Below are 14,670 nucleotides of genomic sequence, written 5' to 3'. Positions count from 1 at the left end.
AAACTAGCTTGATTTCTCCCTCTCTTTGAAGTTCCAAATCTTTGAAACCTGTCTAGATATGAATATTAACCTGAATAATATTCTTCTTTATTCAATGGCCACTAAACCTACAGACAACCGCTCCATTCCAATGTTGTATCTTCTAATTAATCAAAATTAAATCAAATTTCGGCGAATTTATCACCTTTTCTATATATACTTAAAATAATTATTTATGTAATATATTTATATTTCAAATATTAATGGAATAGGGATACCAGTCTCGTCTCTTTTTTTCTAAAGAAAGCGCTCTATTTCCTGGAAATTTGGGGCATTGTTTTGATGTAATGTTCATTAATTAGGCGATACTGCATAACGTCCACTAGAATTAAAGTCGAGACAAATGACAGACATTTTTCGGGTTTGGAAATAAAGTCATTGTCATACATAGCATGTTATCGACATATTGCATTGGGTTAACAAGAGGCCCATGGGCCACATCGCTCACCTGAGTTACCTTGGCCCATATTCAAAGATTTTTTCTTCTATATTTGCATGTAAAGTTTTGATCCCCTATTGTGGCCCCAACCTATCCCCGGGGACTGATTTTTGTAACCTTGAATCTCCACTATACATATGTCAGGAAGCGTTCATGTAAATGTAAAATCTTTGGCCCAATGGTTCTTGAGAAGAAGATTTTTAATGATTTTCCCTATATATTTGTATGTAAAACTTTGATCCACTATTGTTGCCCCACCCTTCCCATGAGGGGCATTATTATAACAAACTTGAATCTGCACTATGTCAGGAAGTTTTCATGTAAATGTAAACCTTTCTGGCCCAGTAATTCTTCAGAAGAAGATTTTATCTATATTTGTATGAACAACGTTGATCCCCTATTGTGGTCCCACCCTAACCCTGGGGGGCATGGTTTTATCAAAATTGAGTCTGCAATATGTCAGGGAGCTTTCATGTAAATTTCAGCTCTTCTAGCCCAGTGGATCTTGAGAAGATTTTTAAATGACCCAACCCTATTTTTACATTTTTATTATTATCTCACCTTCATTTGGATAAATGTTGAAAAATTTGTTCAATCAGGAGCTATTGCAATGGGTATTAATGATCATGATCTGATTGTTTGTACTAGAAAAATCTCTAAAGGCCAAATTAAAGAACATAATACTGTCAAAATTAGATCACTGAAAAATTTTGATTCTACTTTATTTGTTGAAGAATTAGAAAACGTTTACTGGGCATCTTGTACAGGATCTAACTGTGTTGATTCAAACTGGAATGCCTTCAGTGATGTGTTTTTAAACATTGTTAATAGATTTGCACCTGTAGAACAAGTGAGGCTGAAACAGAGAACAGAACCATGGATAAATCATGAAATCTTAGATCTTATAGATGAAAGAGATAAGCTTTTAAATATTTTTAGAAAAAGCAAAAAGGATGAAGATCAGAAAAAATTTTCACGAGTTAGAAATTTACTCGAAAGAAAGATTAAAAAAGCAAGATCAGAATATGTATCTGATAAACTTGAAGAAAATAAGGATAATCCTAAAATACGTTGGGAACAGTTGAAAATTTTAGGTTATAGAAACCAAAAGCAAGAGAAAAAATGTTTTGAATATTAAGGATGATGTTTGCCATGATGATTTGAAAATGGCTAATCATTTTAGTACCTTTGGTGTTTTTTTTACTACAGTTGCATCAAAACTTGTTGGAGCCCTGCCCACTGCAAAGGGTACATTTAATGTCATGTCAAATTCTTTTTAGAAGTTTTTATTCAGATAGAAATTTTCATAACAATACCCTTATTCTAGGTCCAGTGTCTGAAACCTTTGTATTTGAAGAACTTCTTGGTCTAAGCACAGAAAAAAGCACTGGTCTTGATGAAATATCAGCAATTTTTTTTTTTAATAGGTGCAAGTGTACTTAAAGCACCTTTAACTTTAATCATCAATCAATCAATTAGTTCTGGAAGAGTGCCAGAAAGTATGAAGAAGGCTAGAGTCAAGCCCTTATTTAAAAAGGGTAGTCCATTACAAGTGGGAAACTAGAGACCAGTTAGCATCTTAAGTGTGGTATCAAAGATATTAGAAAAGAGTGTTTATTGTCAACTTAAGGATTTTTAAATAATAATAACATGTTATATGAGCTTCAGTCCGAGTTTCGAAGTAAATTTTCAACTGATACATGTTTAAATCTATTAGATCGTATTTAAGGGACAACAACTCTAAGGGATTATTTACAGGAATTATTATGTTAGACCTACAAAAATCCTTTGACACGGTGGACCATGAAATCTTATGTAATAAATTAGACATTGTGGGAATAGACAAGCAATGGTTTAAATCTTATTTAACCGGCAGGTCTCAGGTGGTAGGATGTGGAGGTGTTCTTTCAAAGATGGAGGTTATTACTTGTGGTGTACCTCAAGGGAGCATATTGGGTCCTTTTTTGTTTTTATGTTACGTAAACGATATGTGTATCAGTATAGATGCAGACTGTAAGCTTATCCTATATGCAGATGACAGTGCCATCTTGTACTCACACAGAGACCCAAATGCGATCTCTGATAAGCTTGGTAAAGTGTTAGAGAGATGTTCCGAGTGGCTTATAGATAACAAGTTATCTCTCCATCTTGGAAAAACAGAGTCTATTCTTTTTTGTCCTAATCGCATACTAAAAAATGAAGGTTAGTTGGAGGTTAAATGTCACGGTCACGTTATTAAATCAAGTGAGTACGTCAATTATCTGGGAATAACATTTGATAATTTTTTTAAATGTCATCTCATAGTGGATGAGATTGTGTCCAAGGTCAACTCCAGACTTAAGTTTCTTTATAGAAATGGAAAATGGTTGAATAAAAGGTCAAGGTTAACATTAGCTTCTGCACTTATTCAGTGCTACTTTGACTATTGCTCTTCTGCATGGTATGAAAATTTATCTAAATCCTTGAAGAAAAAGCTACAATCTGAACCCCAGAACTAGTATAAATTGTGATATTTTAGATTCAATGAACACACTCTGTGTAGCAGATCGTATTAAACAATTAAGACTCAACCATGTATCTAACATCAACCATGGTCTTGCACCAAATTATTTACATGAGAAATTTGACAGAAATGATAATGCTACTAGGGGAGCCTCCAGTTTTAATTACCATGTTCTTTGGGTTAGGGCCTACAATAGTTCAAATTTTTATTATCATGCCATTTTAAACTGGAATTCTCTTCTTTTGGAAATAAAAAATATAGCTAATGGAGCTAGTTTTAAATCTGCTGTCAAGTTGCATCTTGCAGAAGAAGCTCGTAGGAGGGAAGAAAGCATTTATACATAATGTTTTTATGGTGTATAATGATACATTTTTAAAAACATTTTGTATCAATATAAAATCAAACAATGTACATAATTTTACTTAATTTGGGCTAGGAAAATCATCTAATGTTCAATCTTATTTTTGTCTATGCTGTCTTAGTCATACATAATCTATAATCAACTTATAACATCTTAGGACCCCATTGGAAATAAGCAAGTTTTATGAATTGCTTTCATGGGTTATCCTAGGCAAAGATTGATTTAAAGTATATAATTTATCTTGTCTGTGATGAGACCTGGTACTGTAATAAGCATGTATTTTGATAATGATGTTGTTGGTGGCTATATATATATATATATATATATATATATATATATATATATACATTTTGTGTGTATATATATATATATATATATATATATATATATATATATATATTAATAATAATAATATCCTTTATTTATACAGGATTGCACAATTAGTTGTATAAACTAGTTTACATTGTGGTCCTGTCTATAACATATATACATATCGAGAACATAATATATCACAAAGCATGGAAATATCACAATTTATATACATACAGATAAGAACTAACTGAAAAGTGGCAATAAACACACGAGTATCATTGAGTGTCAAAATAATGTTTTAGATAGGCTGATTTAAAAGATGTGGTAGTTGTACATTTTCTTTTAAGATCTGGTAACGAGTTCCATAAAATAAAGGATATTATTATTATATATATATTCATTGCAATCATGAAAAAATGAAATCCACCCAAAAATCCGTAAAGTCTTTTGCATATATTATATAATTTACATCGTTGTGTGATCAAATGATAGGGATCAAGTGAGAGAACTAGTCTTAATTCAGAAAATAATTGTGTTTTAAATGCTGTACGTCCAATCTGCCTCGATATGGAAATGACGATAGTCTTGAACATTTGAAAAAGTCAAACTATCTCTATTTTTTCTTTTTGTACATGTTGAAGCTCTGAACTGACCACATTGCACCAACTAACCTTAAATGGTAGTATGTATTAATTTTATAAAATAAGCCGATTTAATTATATGTGATAACGTTATCATTATTCGTAGGGGAAGGTAGTCCCGGAGAATTGACAAAGTACGGTTTGTTGTTTTGTATGTAAAACTTATACGGTACCAATTTTGATGCACCAGATGCGCATTTCGACAAATAATGTCTCTTCAGTGATGCTCAACCGAAATTTTTGAAATTCGAAATAACAACATACTTGTTAGAGCTATTTTAGGGGAAAACAGAGTGCCAAAAAGTGGAGCCAAATTCGTTGAAGAATAAGAGCTATGCATGAGGGAGATAATCCTTAATTTTGAAATGAATTTCTATATTTTATCACAGCAATTAAATATACATCCGTATTTTCAAGCTAGTAACTAAATACTTAGCTATTGGGCTGTAGATACCCTCGGGGACTAACAGTCCACCAGCAGAGGCCTCGACCCAGGGGTCATAATGTAAAACGTATACGGTACCAATTTTGATGCACCAATTCTGATGTATATAATGCTACTAAATAGAACCGGAATCGGATACATGTATACTCGTATAGCTGAAAGGGGTGTTGTCATTTGGTCGGAAATTCTATACTGGGGCGTGTCTAGAGGAAAAGATAGGTCCGAGTGGATTCTACCTAAATGAGAAATTGTGTGGGGCCCATTATTCCGAGGGAAAACTCGATCTTTACTGCAACACCATTGTAATAGTGCGTTTATAAACACAGACAGATACATGTATAGTGCGTCTATTCTTACAACTAGGAATCCCTACCGAAATGAAAACAAAATATTAATATAAGAAATAAACTTCATTTTTAAAAACAATTCATGGAGTACATGTATACGCCAGCATACTTTATGAGGCGCTGATGTGCTTCCTTAAGTATGCCAGCGAGAAGCGTAGCAATTCATACTCTCGTGTATGTTTTAAAAATGAAATTCACTTTTTAAATGTAATTAATCAAATTGGAATTACTCCATCTTGATTCATGGGATTAGCCTTATTGCAACTACTTTACAAAAATAATTTTGATAAATTGCAAATTATTTGTTCCGCTCTGCAACATATAAAAGTAATAAGATTTATAACAAGAGATGTTTGTAAAACACATATGCCCCCCATGGTGCAAAATTGAAAAGGGTTATACATACACACATCATTTAATTGAGAGTAGTATCATCAATTCAAAATATTGAGCAGACAATATCTTCCTATGTCAAGAGTGGATTGACCATGTGACCTAAAAATCAATAGAGGTCATCAACTCCTGAAGATGTACCAGTGTACCAAGTTTGATGTCTGTCAAGCAAAAGGTTCTCAAGATACTGAACGGACAGTATATTCCTATGTCCAATTTGACCCTTGACCATGTGACCTTAAAATAATTAGTAGTCATCTTCTCCTGAAGATGTACCAGTGTACCAAGTTTGATGTCTGTCAAGCAAAGGGTTCTCAAGATATTGAGCGGACAGTATATTCCCATGTACAGTTTAACCCTTGACCTTTGACCACGCGACCTCAAAATCAATAGGTGTCATCTTCTCCTGAAGATGTACCAGTGTACCAAGTTTAATGTCTGTCAAGCAAAGGGTTCTCAAGATATGGAGCAGACAGTATATTCCAATGTCCAGTTTGACCCTTGACCATGTGATCTGAAAATCAATAGGGGTAATTTTCTCCTGAAGATGTACCAGTGTACCAAGTTTGATGTCTGTCAAGCGAAGGGTTCTCAAAATATTGAACGGACAGTATATTCCTGTCTAGTGTGACCCTTGACCTTTGACCATGTGACCTCAAAATCAATAGTGGTCATCTTCTCCTGAAGTCGTATCAGTGTACTAAGTTTGATGTCTGTAAGAAAAGGGTTCTCAAGATACTGAGCAGACATTATATTCCCATGTCAAGTTTGACCCTTGACCTTTGACCATGTGACCTCAAAATCAATAGGGGTCATCTTCTCTTGAAGATGTACCAGTGTATCAAGTTTGATGTCTGTCAAGCAAAGGGTTCTCGAGATATTTAACGGACAGTATATTCCTATGTCCAGTTTGACCCTTGACCTTTGACCATGTGACCTCAAAATCAATGGGGGTCATCTTATTCTGAAGATGTACTGGCGTACCAAGTTTAATGTCTGTCAAGCAAAGGGTTCTCTAGACATTGAATGGTCAGTATATTCCTATGCCCAGTTTGACCCTTCACCTTTGACCATATGACCTCAAAATCAATAGGGGTCATCTACTCCTTAGGATGTACCAGTGTGCCAAGTTTGATGTCTTTCAAACAAAGGGTTCTCAAGATATTGAGCGGACATTATATTCCTATGTCCAGAGTAGATTGACCCTTGACCTTTGGACCTGAAAAACAATAGGGATCCTCTTCTACTCATAACTAACCCACTTATGAAATATCATTATCATCAAGTGAATGGTTCTCAAGATATTGAGCTGACAACACATGGTCTACAGACCGACCGACATACCGACCGACCGACCGACCGACAGGTGCAAAACAATATGCCCCCTCTTTTTCAAAGGGGGGCATAAAAATGTTTAATGAGTTTTTAAAATCTAAAGATATGTGTGCATAAAACGTAGGCTTCCTTTGATTTTGCAGCCTTGCATTTGGATCAATGGGAAAACATGTACGTGGGATCTGAAATGGCATGTTCTATTTTTATAAACAAAACATGTATTTTCATATCCCATATATATATCACAGGTTATGTCTACACTCAGCTTATGTTTGAATTACTTTTGTTGGATCCAAGTATAAATTAGAAATTCCGATCAAATTAGATGTTCGATTATATAATTTGGCTACTTTGATTAAAACTGGTGTTATCAACTCGAGGTGTATATTGCAATATAATTTGGACACCTCAGCACTTCATTTACCTGATCAAAATATACAGGTATATCTCACAGCGGGTGTGACCGGTCAACAGGGAGTGCTTACTCCTTGAGGCATCCGATCCCGCCTTGGGCGTGTCCAGGGGTCGGTGTTTGTCCTACTTTCGGTTTTGTATTTTTTATAATTTTTATGAGTTTGATAATTGTTCGTTATATTCACTTGTTCATGCTAACAATAGATGTCTGTGAACCGTCATATCAAAGAGATGTATTCATAATTATGTAAATGCCGTCTATTGATCAAGGTTAATTGCATTTTCAAACTATCTGCTGAATAATTTGATACTAGTAGCCTGACTCCATAGAAAACTTTACTTCATATACACCGGTCTTATTCACTATTGTTTATTGAGTAGAGAGAAGTTAACACTTTTCTCCGTTTTAATAATTTACAGCCAATCATATTTACATTCATTAATTACCTTCGAACTGGCAGACATTCGCTATTGCAGAATGTTTTAGCCTGAGATTTGTATGTTTAAATGAGAAAAATGGTGAGCAAGCTCGGACACAATGAATGTCAATGCTACCACATGATAATTATAGGTTATAGACTTTGTATGGGAAAATATGACGACCGAGTTTTTTGGCGCGTAGACGGACCGAGCTTGCGAGGTCCGTTCGCGACAAAAAACGAGGTCGTCATATTTCCCATACAAAGTCTATAACCTTTTTATTATTATATACTTTCAATTTCATCTCTTCTTTTTTTTAAAAAAAGTTTGCGGGCATATATCACACGATATATGCCCGGAAACATTCCGGCCCGCAAACGTTACGTCACAACAAATTTCTACGCCGTTAATTTTCAAATTTTTCGTGTTTTTCATCTTTTACTCAGTTAAACCAATAAATAAATTGTTAAAATAAAATTATTGTTAGTTTCTAAATGAAATTGAAAGTATATAATAAAAAGGTTATAGACTTTGTATGGGAAAATATGACGACCGAGTTTTTTGTCGCGGACGGACCTCGCAAGCTCGGTCCGTCTACGCGCCAAAAACTCGGTCGTCATATTTTCCCATACAAAGTCTATAACCTTTTTATTATATACTTTCAATTTCATTTAGAAACTAACAATAATTTTAATTTTAACAATAACTTTATCGGTTTAACTGAGTAAAAGATGAAAAACACGAAAAATTTGAAAATTAAGGGCGTAGAAATTTTATTGTGACGTAATGTTTGCGGGCTGGAATGTTTCCGGGCATATATCGTGTGATATATGCCCGCAAACTTTTAAAGAAAAAAGAAGAGATGAAATTGAAAGTATATAATAAATAGCAATATTATACACAATGAATGTCAATGCTACCACATGATGAATAGCAATATTACACATAATGAATGTCAATGCTACCACATGATAAACAGCAATATTATACACAATGAATGACAATGCTACTACATGATAAATAGCAATATTATACACAATGAATAGCAATGCTACCACATGATAAATAGCAATATTATACACAATGAGTGACAATGCTACCACATGATAAATAGCAATATTTTACACAATGAATGTCAATGCTACCACATGATAAATAGCAATGATATACACAATGAATGTCAATGCTACCACATGATAAACAGCAATATTATACACAATGAATGTCAATGCTACCACATGATAAATAGCAATATTATACACAATGAATGGCAATGCTACCACATGATAAATAGCAATATTATACACAATGAATGGCAATGCTACCACATGATAAACAGCAATATTATACACAATGAATGGCAATGCTACCACATGATGAATAGCAATATTACACATAATGAATGGCAATGTTGTTCACAGAATACACAAATTGGATGCTGTACTATTTTCATTCATGTAACTAGGGGACGCTACTCGATGTATTTGTAATATTGTTTAGAAATGCAAATTCTGTAAAACATCAAAACAGAGAATATTTAAATTGCATATATGTAATGGTTTGACAAAGATGCACCAAATAGTATATTTTGGTCAACTTCTATGTTTAAAAGAAAGTAAATTCCTGTGAATATGGTGTATTTTGGCCAAAATTTTATGTTCAAATGGGCCATAACTCCCAGACAAAATGAGTAAGTTTTTCCTATAAATATGCACATCTATACAGTATATCGTTATTGACTACAACGTTTCACATAATTTTGTTGAACTGAGCTAATATGCAATCTAAGCTAAAAAGGGACATAACTCCCAGGGGGAAACTCGAATCTTTTCTCTACACAAAGCTTCTCGAAATTACATGTATGTGGAGCGGTTTCAGAAGAGTTGCGCTTATAATTTTTTTTAGACGGATATCTAATTTTGGTCGAACTTCTAGGTTCAAGAGGAGGATCACTCCTAGAAAAAAATCAAATATGAATTTCCTGCGAATGTGCACATCTACATGTACACAATAAGTCCTTATTAAAGGCCAAACTTAATGACTCCCAGAGAGAGAAAAACATGTGTGCACGCATCAGAATTTCCTGCGAATATGAACATCTACAAAATATGTCTTTATTAACTACAAAGTTCCATGACATTCTATTGAGTGGTTTCAAAAACGTTCCGCTGACAAGAACAAAGACTGGCGATTCAAAAACAATCTACCCTCCGTAACTCGTGTGAGGTATAATCTGAAGGATGAACAAATGAAAATAACGAACAGTGATCAATCTCAGAACTCTCAAAGAGAGTACAGAATTAAGAGTTGGACATATCGGAGGTGGAATCTGGAGTATAAGAGGAGTAAGCACCCCCTAAAAATTTTTATATCTCCTTAAAACCACTCTAGAAGCAAACTTCCAATGTCTACAATTCTAAATATGACGGGGAATTCCTCTCAATGATTACCTATTCAAACTCCCGTTGACAGATTCATCACCATATAGTTTTTGCCAAATAGAAAATGAAACAATCAATCATTTCTTTGTAGAATGCACGCGTGTTGAAGTTAAAGGATTATGGCTGAAAATAGAAGAAGGGTTTCTAGATGACTTCAATTACACAATGAGGTTGAACGGAAAAGCAATTTTATTTAGTACACACATCCATGTATTACAGAATCTAGTAGTACTTGTCATACTTAATGAATTGAATGAATTCAATTATACTCAATGGGTTTGAACGGGAAAGCAATTTTATTTAGTACACACATCCATGTATTACAGAATCTAGTAGTACTTGTCATACTTAATGAATTGAATGAATTCAATTATACGCAATGGGTTTGAACGGAAAAGCAATTTTAGTTAGTACACACATCCATGTATTACAGAATCTAGTAGTACTTGTCATACTTAATGAATTGAATGAATTCAATTATACGCAATGAGTTTGAACGGGAAAGCAATTTTAGTTAGTACACACATCCATGTATTACAGAATCTAGTAGTACTTGTCATACTTAATGAATGGGTTTGAACGGGCATAGATTTTAGAATCTGATAGTTCTCGTTATAAAATGATACTTTATGCCTCCTATGAGAAGAAACCGTCCAAGCAGCAACAAATAACCAAACACTGTAATGCAGTTTTGTCGAATGTGTCATTTATTGAATGACATCAGGCAAATTGTTAAGTAAAATGCTTTATGTGTAAATATAAAAGTACAGCAGGGTAGAATTAGAATACTAGTAGAGTAAAATCAGCAAGTCCTAGAAAGGTAAAAAAAAAAAAATTAATACGAGGAATACGACAAGCACTAGAGAATCCCAAACAAATATAGAGCAATTGATTATGAACTCTAGACATAGCTCATTTACCTCTAATAAAAAGATGAAAATAACGAACACTGATCAAATTCATAGATCCTATTAAAAATACAAAATTGAGAACAGGGCGAGCATATATTCCTGGAAACACCAGGTTTGGAGGTTATAAAACATTTTTGAGCACGTTTTCATATTCAAACGAAGGGGCCTCCGTGGCCGAGTGGTTAGAGCATCGCGCTCAAAATCACACGGCCTCTCACCTCTGTCGGCGCGGAATCGAATCCCGCTCGCGCCGGTAAGTGAGAAAGTTTCCCAGTTTACTTTCGGAAGGTCGGTGGTCTCTTCCCAGGTACATTGTATCTGGGTTCTCTCTTCCACCAAAACTGGGCGCCACCAGATAACTGAAATTTGTTGAGTGTGGCGGAAAACATCAATCAATCATACTCAAACTCAAGATCTGTGCTCTGAATCGTACTCATATTCAAAATTGAAAGTTATAAACTTTTATAAAATCATTCTCATACTCAAATGGAGTGCATGCTTAAGATTTATCGAGTGTATTTGGAGCGTGATCAGAGTTGTACTCAAAGTAAACGTGGTTGAGTTCGAGTATGAGTACGGGAAAAGTTTTATAACCTCCAGGCCTGAGGTAGAATAAGGTACCTAGGAGAAAGAAAGATTCCCTGATGACTGGTCACACCCGCCATGAGCCCTCTATCCTGAAAAAGCAAATGGAGCAATCTGTAGTCAAAATCAGTGTGAAAAGAAATGCCTAACCATTGACTACGTACGAAACACGTCATGTAGTATTCGTCCTTATGACATGCTCTATTTGCAAATTAAGTCATCATCAGGACTTTATAATTTGTGAAATGCTGACTTTAAATATGACTGCCTTAGTTTAAGAAATGGTCGTACGTAGAACATGCTCTCGCGTCAGCTGAGAGACATAACACCGTATGCAGGTGATAATGGATTATTGCTTCATAGATATGGGAGTTGACGATGGAAAAGCTGATGTCATTCCGTTTGTCATAAAGTTGAGTTGTTAGTTTGCAGTTTAAAAAAAATTAACCTTGTTTAAGGAATTCCCATAGATAACTAAATTTCGTCAGAACATCGTTTCATGTGACCTTTAAGGTAACTCCATCTCATGTAACGTTGTATAGGTTTTCGCAAAATCCTTCTTTATGGATGCAATGATAATGTATATGATGTGGGAAATTTGACTAGCCCACAAGGAAATAACGCGAATGTGATGGGAATCTTTCCAAATACCCAAAGACGGAAACGCAGCCATGGACATCGTTCATAAAAAAGACCATGTATAAATGATGTCATGTTTGATTTACTTTTACGTTACGTCAACAGGCAATTAGGTTCACATCATATTTGCACAAAACTTTACAATACACCCTATCATTGGGTCAAATGCTGTCTGACTTGTTTTACACCGATTGTTAGGCCGTTCTTAACACACTAATTTTGACTACGGATAACTCCGTTTACCAGATCAAGATATAGGGCTCCGAGGCACGGCGGGTGACCAATCGACAGGGGATGCTTACTCCTCCTAGGCACCTGATCCCACCTCTGGTGTGTTCCAGGGGTCTGTGTCTGCCCAACTCTCTATTTTGTATTGCTTATAAGAGTTATGAGATTGATTACTGTTCATTATTTTCACCTTTTATTAATTAAACTTTGTGCGTAATAAAAATATATCTTTTATAGGGGGACCGCTGCGTTGGCCAAGAGGTTAGAGCGTTCGCCCCGCATGCGAAAGACTTGACTTACTTGACTTATTCCTGTTGACTCCCGGTGGAGCATAGGGCTGCAACAACACCACGCCAACGGACTCTGTTATGGGCTGCTCTCCACAGCTGAGTCCACGTCATTCCGGCTTCCTTCACTTCGCTCTCGGCGGATATTTGGGCCGTCTTACTTTCCTTTTTCCTTGTGGGTTCCACTCTAGTGCTTGTCTTGTGACGTTGTCAGTTGGTTTGCGGAGCGTATGGCCTATCCAGCCCCATTTTCTTTTCTTGATGTCCTGACCGATCGGATTTTGGCTGGTTCTTTTCCATAGTTCTACGTTCGAGATCTTCTCCGGCCACCTGATGTTGAGGATGTGGCGCAAGCACTTGTTGACGAATGTCTGTATCTTGTTGGTGATGGTGTTAGTTACTCGACATGTCTCGGATCCGTAGAGGAGGACTGCTTTGACATTGGTCTTAAAGATGCGGACCTTGCTGTGCTGGGATAGGGCTCTGGAGTTCCAGATGGGTCGTATTGTGTTGAACGCTACCCTTGCTTTGTTGATCCGACTCTTAACGTCCTCGTCTGCGCCGCCATCAATGTTGACCACGCTTCCTAGATAAACGAAGCGGTCGGTTTCCACGAGGTCCTTTCCGTGTAGCTGCAATGGTTGGTTGAGTCGGTTGTTCATCCGCATCACCTCTATTTTCTTGGTGTTGATCTTCAAGCCGGTCTTTTCTGCCTCCTCCGCTAGTCGGGTTAGCTTGGATTGGGCGTGTTGTTGCTTGTGAGACAGAAGGCTGATGTCATCCGCAAAATCCAGGTCCTCTATATGTTTGATGAGGGTCCACTGGATGCCGGTGTTGCTGCCCTCAGTGGTTCTTCTCATGATCCAGTCTATGACGATCAGGAAAATTGTCGGCGACAGTATACAGCCTTGCCTCACTCCTGTCTTCACTGCGAAGGGGTTGGTCAGCTTCCCGTTGTGGATGATCTGGCAGGTTGAGTCCTCGTACAGCTTCTTGGTGATGTTGACGAGCTTCTGTGGAATTCCGTAGTGCTGCATCAGCTTCCAGATAGTCTCCCTGTCGACTGCTTTTTCGAAGTCGACAAATGTCGTGTAGAAGGGAGACTGCCACTCTACGCATTGCTCAATAATGATACACAGAGTAGCGATATGGTCCGTGCACGATCGCTCCTGCCTGAAACCTGCCTGTTCTGCTCTCAGTTCCTTGTCTAATGCCTCTTTCATTCTCTCCAGGATGATTCTTGTGAGTACCTTGCTGGGAATGGACAGCAGCATGATTCCTCGCCAGTTGCTGCACTGGGAGAGGTCACCTTTCTTCGGAAGCTTCACCAGGTACCCAAGCTTCCAGTCGGCAGGCACTTCATCCTGTTCCCATATCTTCACTAGAAGAGGATGTAACAGCTCTGCTGCTGTTGCCGTTTCGTCCTTTAGAGCTTCTGGGGGGATGCCGTCAGGACCTGCTGCCTTACCGTTCTTCAAGGATTTGATGGCTTTGATGATCTCTGCCTTGGTTGATGTATTGTTGTTGATACTGAGGGGCTCTTCTGCTGGTGTTGTGTCGGGAACTACTTGCGGTAGTGGTCGGTTGAGGACTTCTTCAAAATGCTCCACCCATCTTCTTCTTTGCTCCTCGTCGCTTGCGATGATTTTCCCGCTCTTGTCCTTGACTGGCTTACTCGGATTGAATCTCTTTCCTGACAGGGCCCTGGTGATCTCGTACACTCTTTTCATGTTGTTTCTGACTCTTTTGTCAGGTTGTGCACAAATTGCCTTTTGTCATGCCTTGCGCTCTTCTTCACTTCTCAGTTCAGCTTCCAATACTGTGCTCTGAGGTCTGCCTTCATCTGTTGATAGTGAGATCTGTTGATTTCCTGTTTCATCTCTCTCCTCTCTATCTTCTCCCAGGTTTCCTTCGTCTACCACTCCTTCTG

The 14,670-nt window shown here is 36.8% G+C and overlaps 1 protein-coding gene across 1 annotated transcript in view; it reads right to left on the bottom strand.

Annotated features, from left to right (window-relative positions):
- Window positions 1-14,515: 14,515 nt before the first annotated feature.
- Window positions 14,516-14,670, bottom strand: part of LOC130051515 (craniofacial development protein 2-like) — a 1,053-nt gene continuing 898 nt past the window's right edge. Inside the window, exon 1 of the mRNA XM_056153483.1 lies at window positions 14,516-14,670. This exon is cut by the window's right edge and continues 898 nt beyond it. Within this exon, the coding sequence (XP_056009458.1) occupies window positions 14,516-14,670 (155 nt within the window).

The sequence above is a fragment of the Ostrea edulis genome, chromosome 2 (assembly GCF_947568905.1).
Source record: "Ostrea edulis chromosome 2, xbOstEdul1.1, whole genome shotgun sequence".
In the NCBI taxonomy this organism is placed as follows: Eukaryota; Metazoa; Mollusca; class Bivalvia; order Ostreida; family Ostreidae; genus Ostrea; species Ostrea edulis.
Note: the sequence above shows the minus strand (reverse complement) of the source record. Positions and strands in the feature narration are given on the sequence as shown.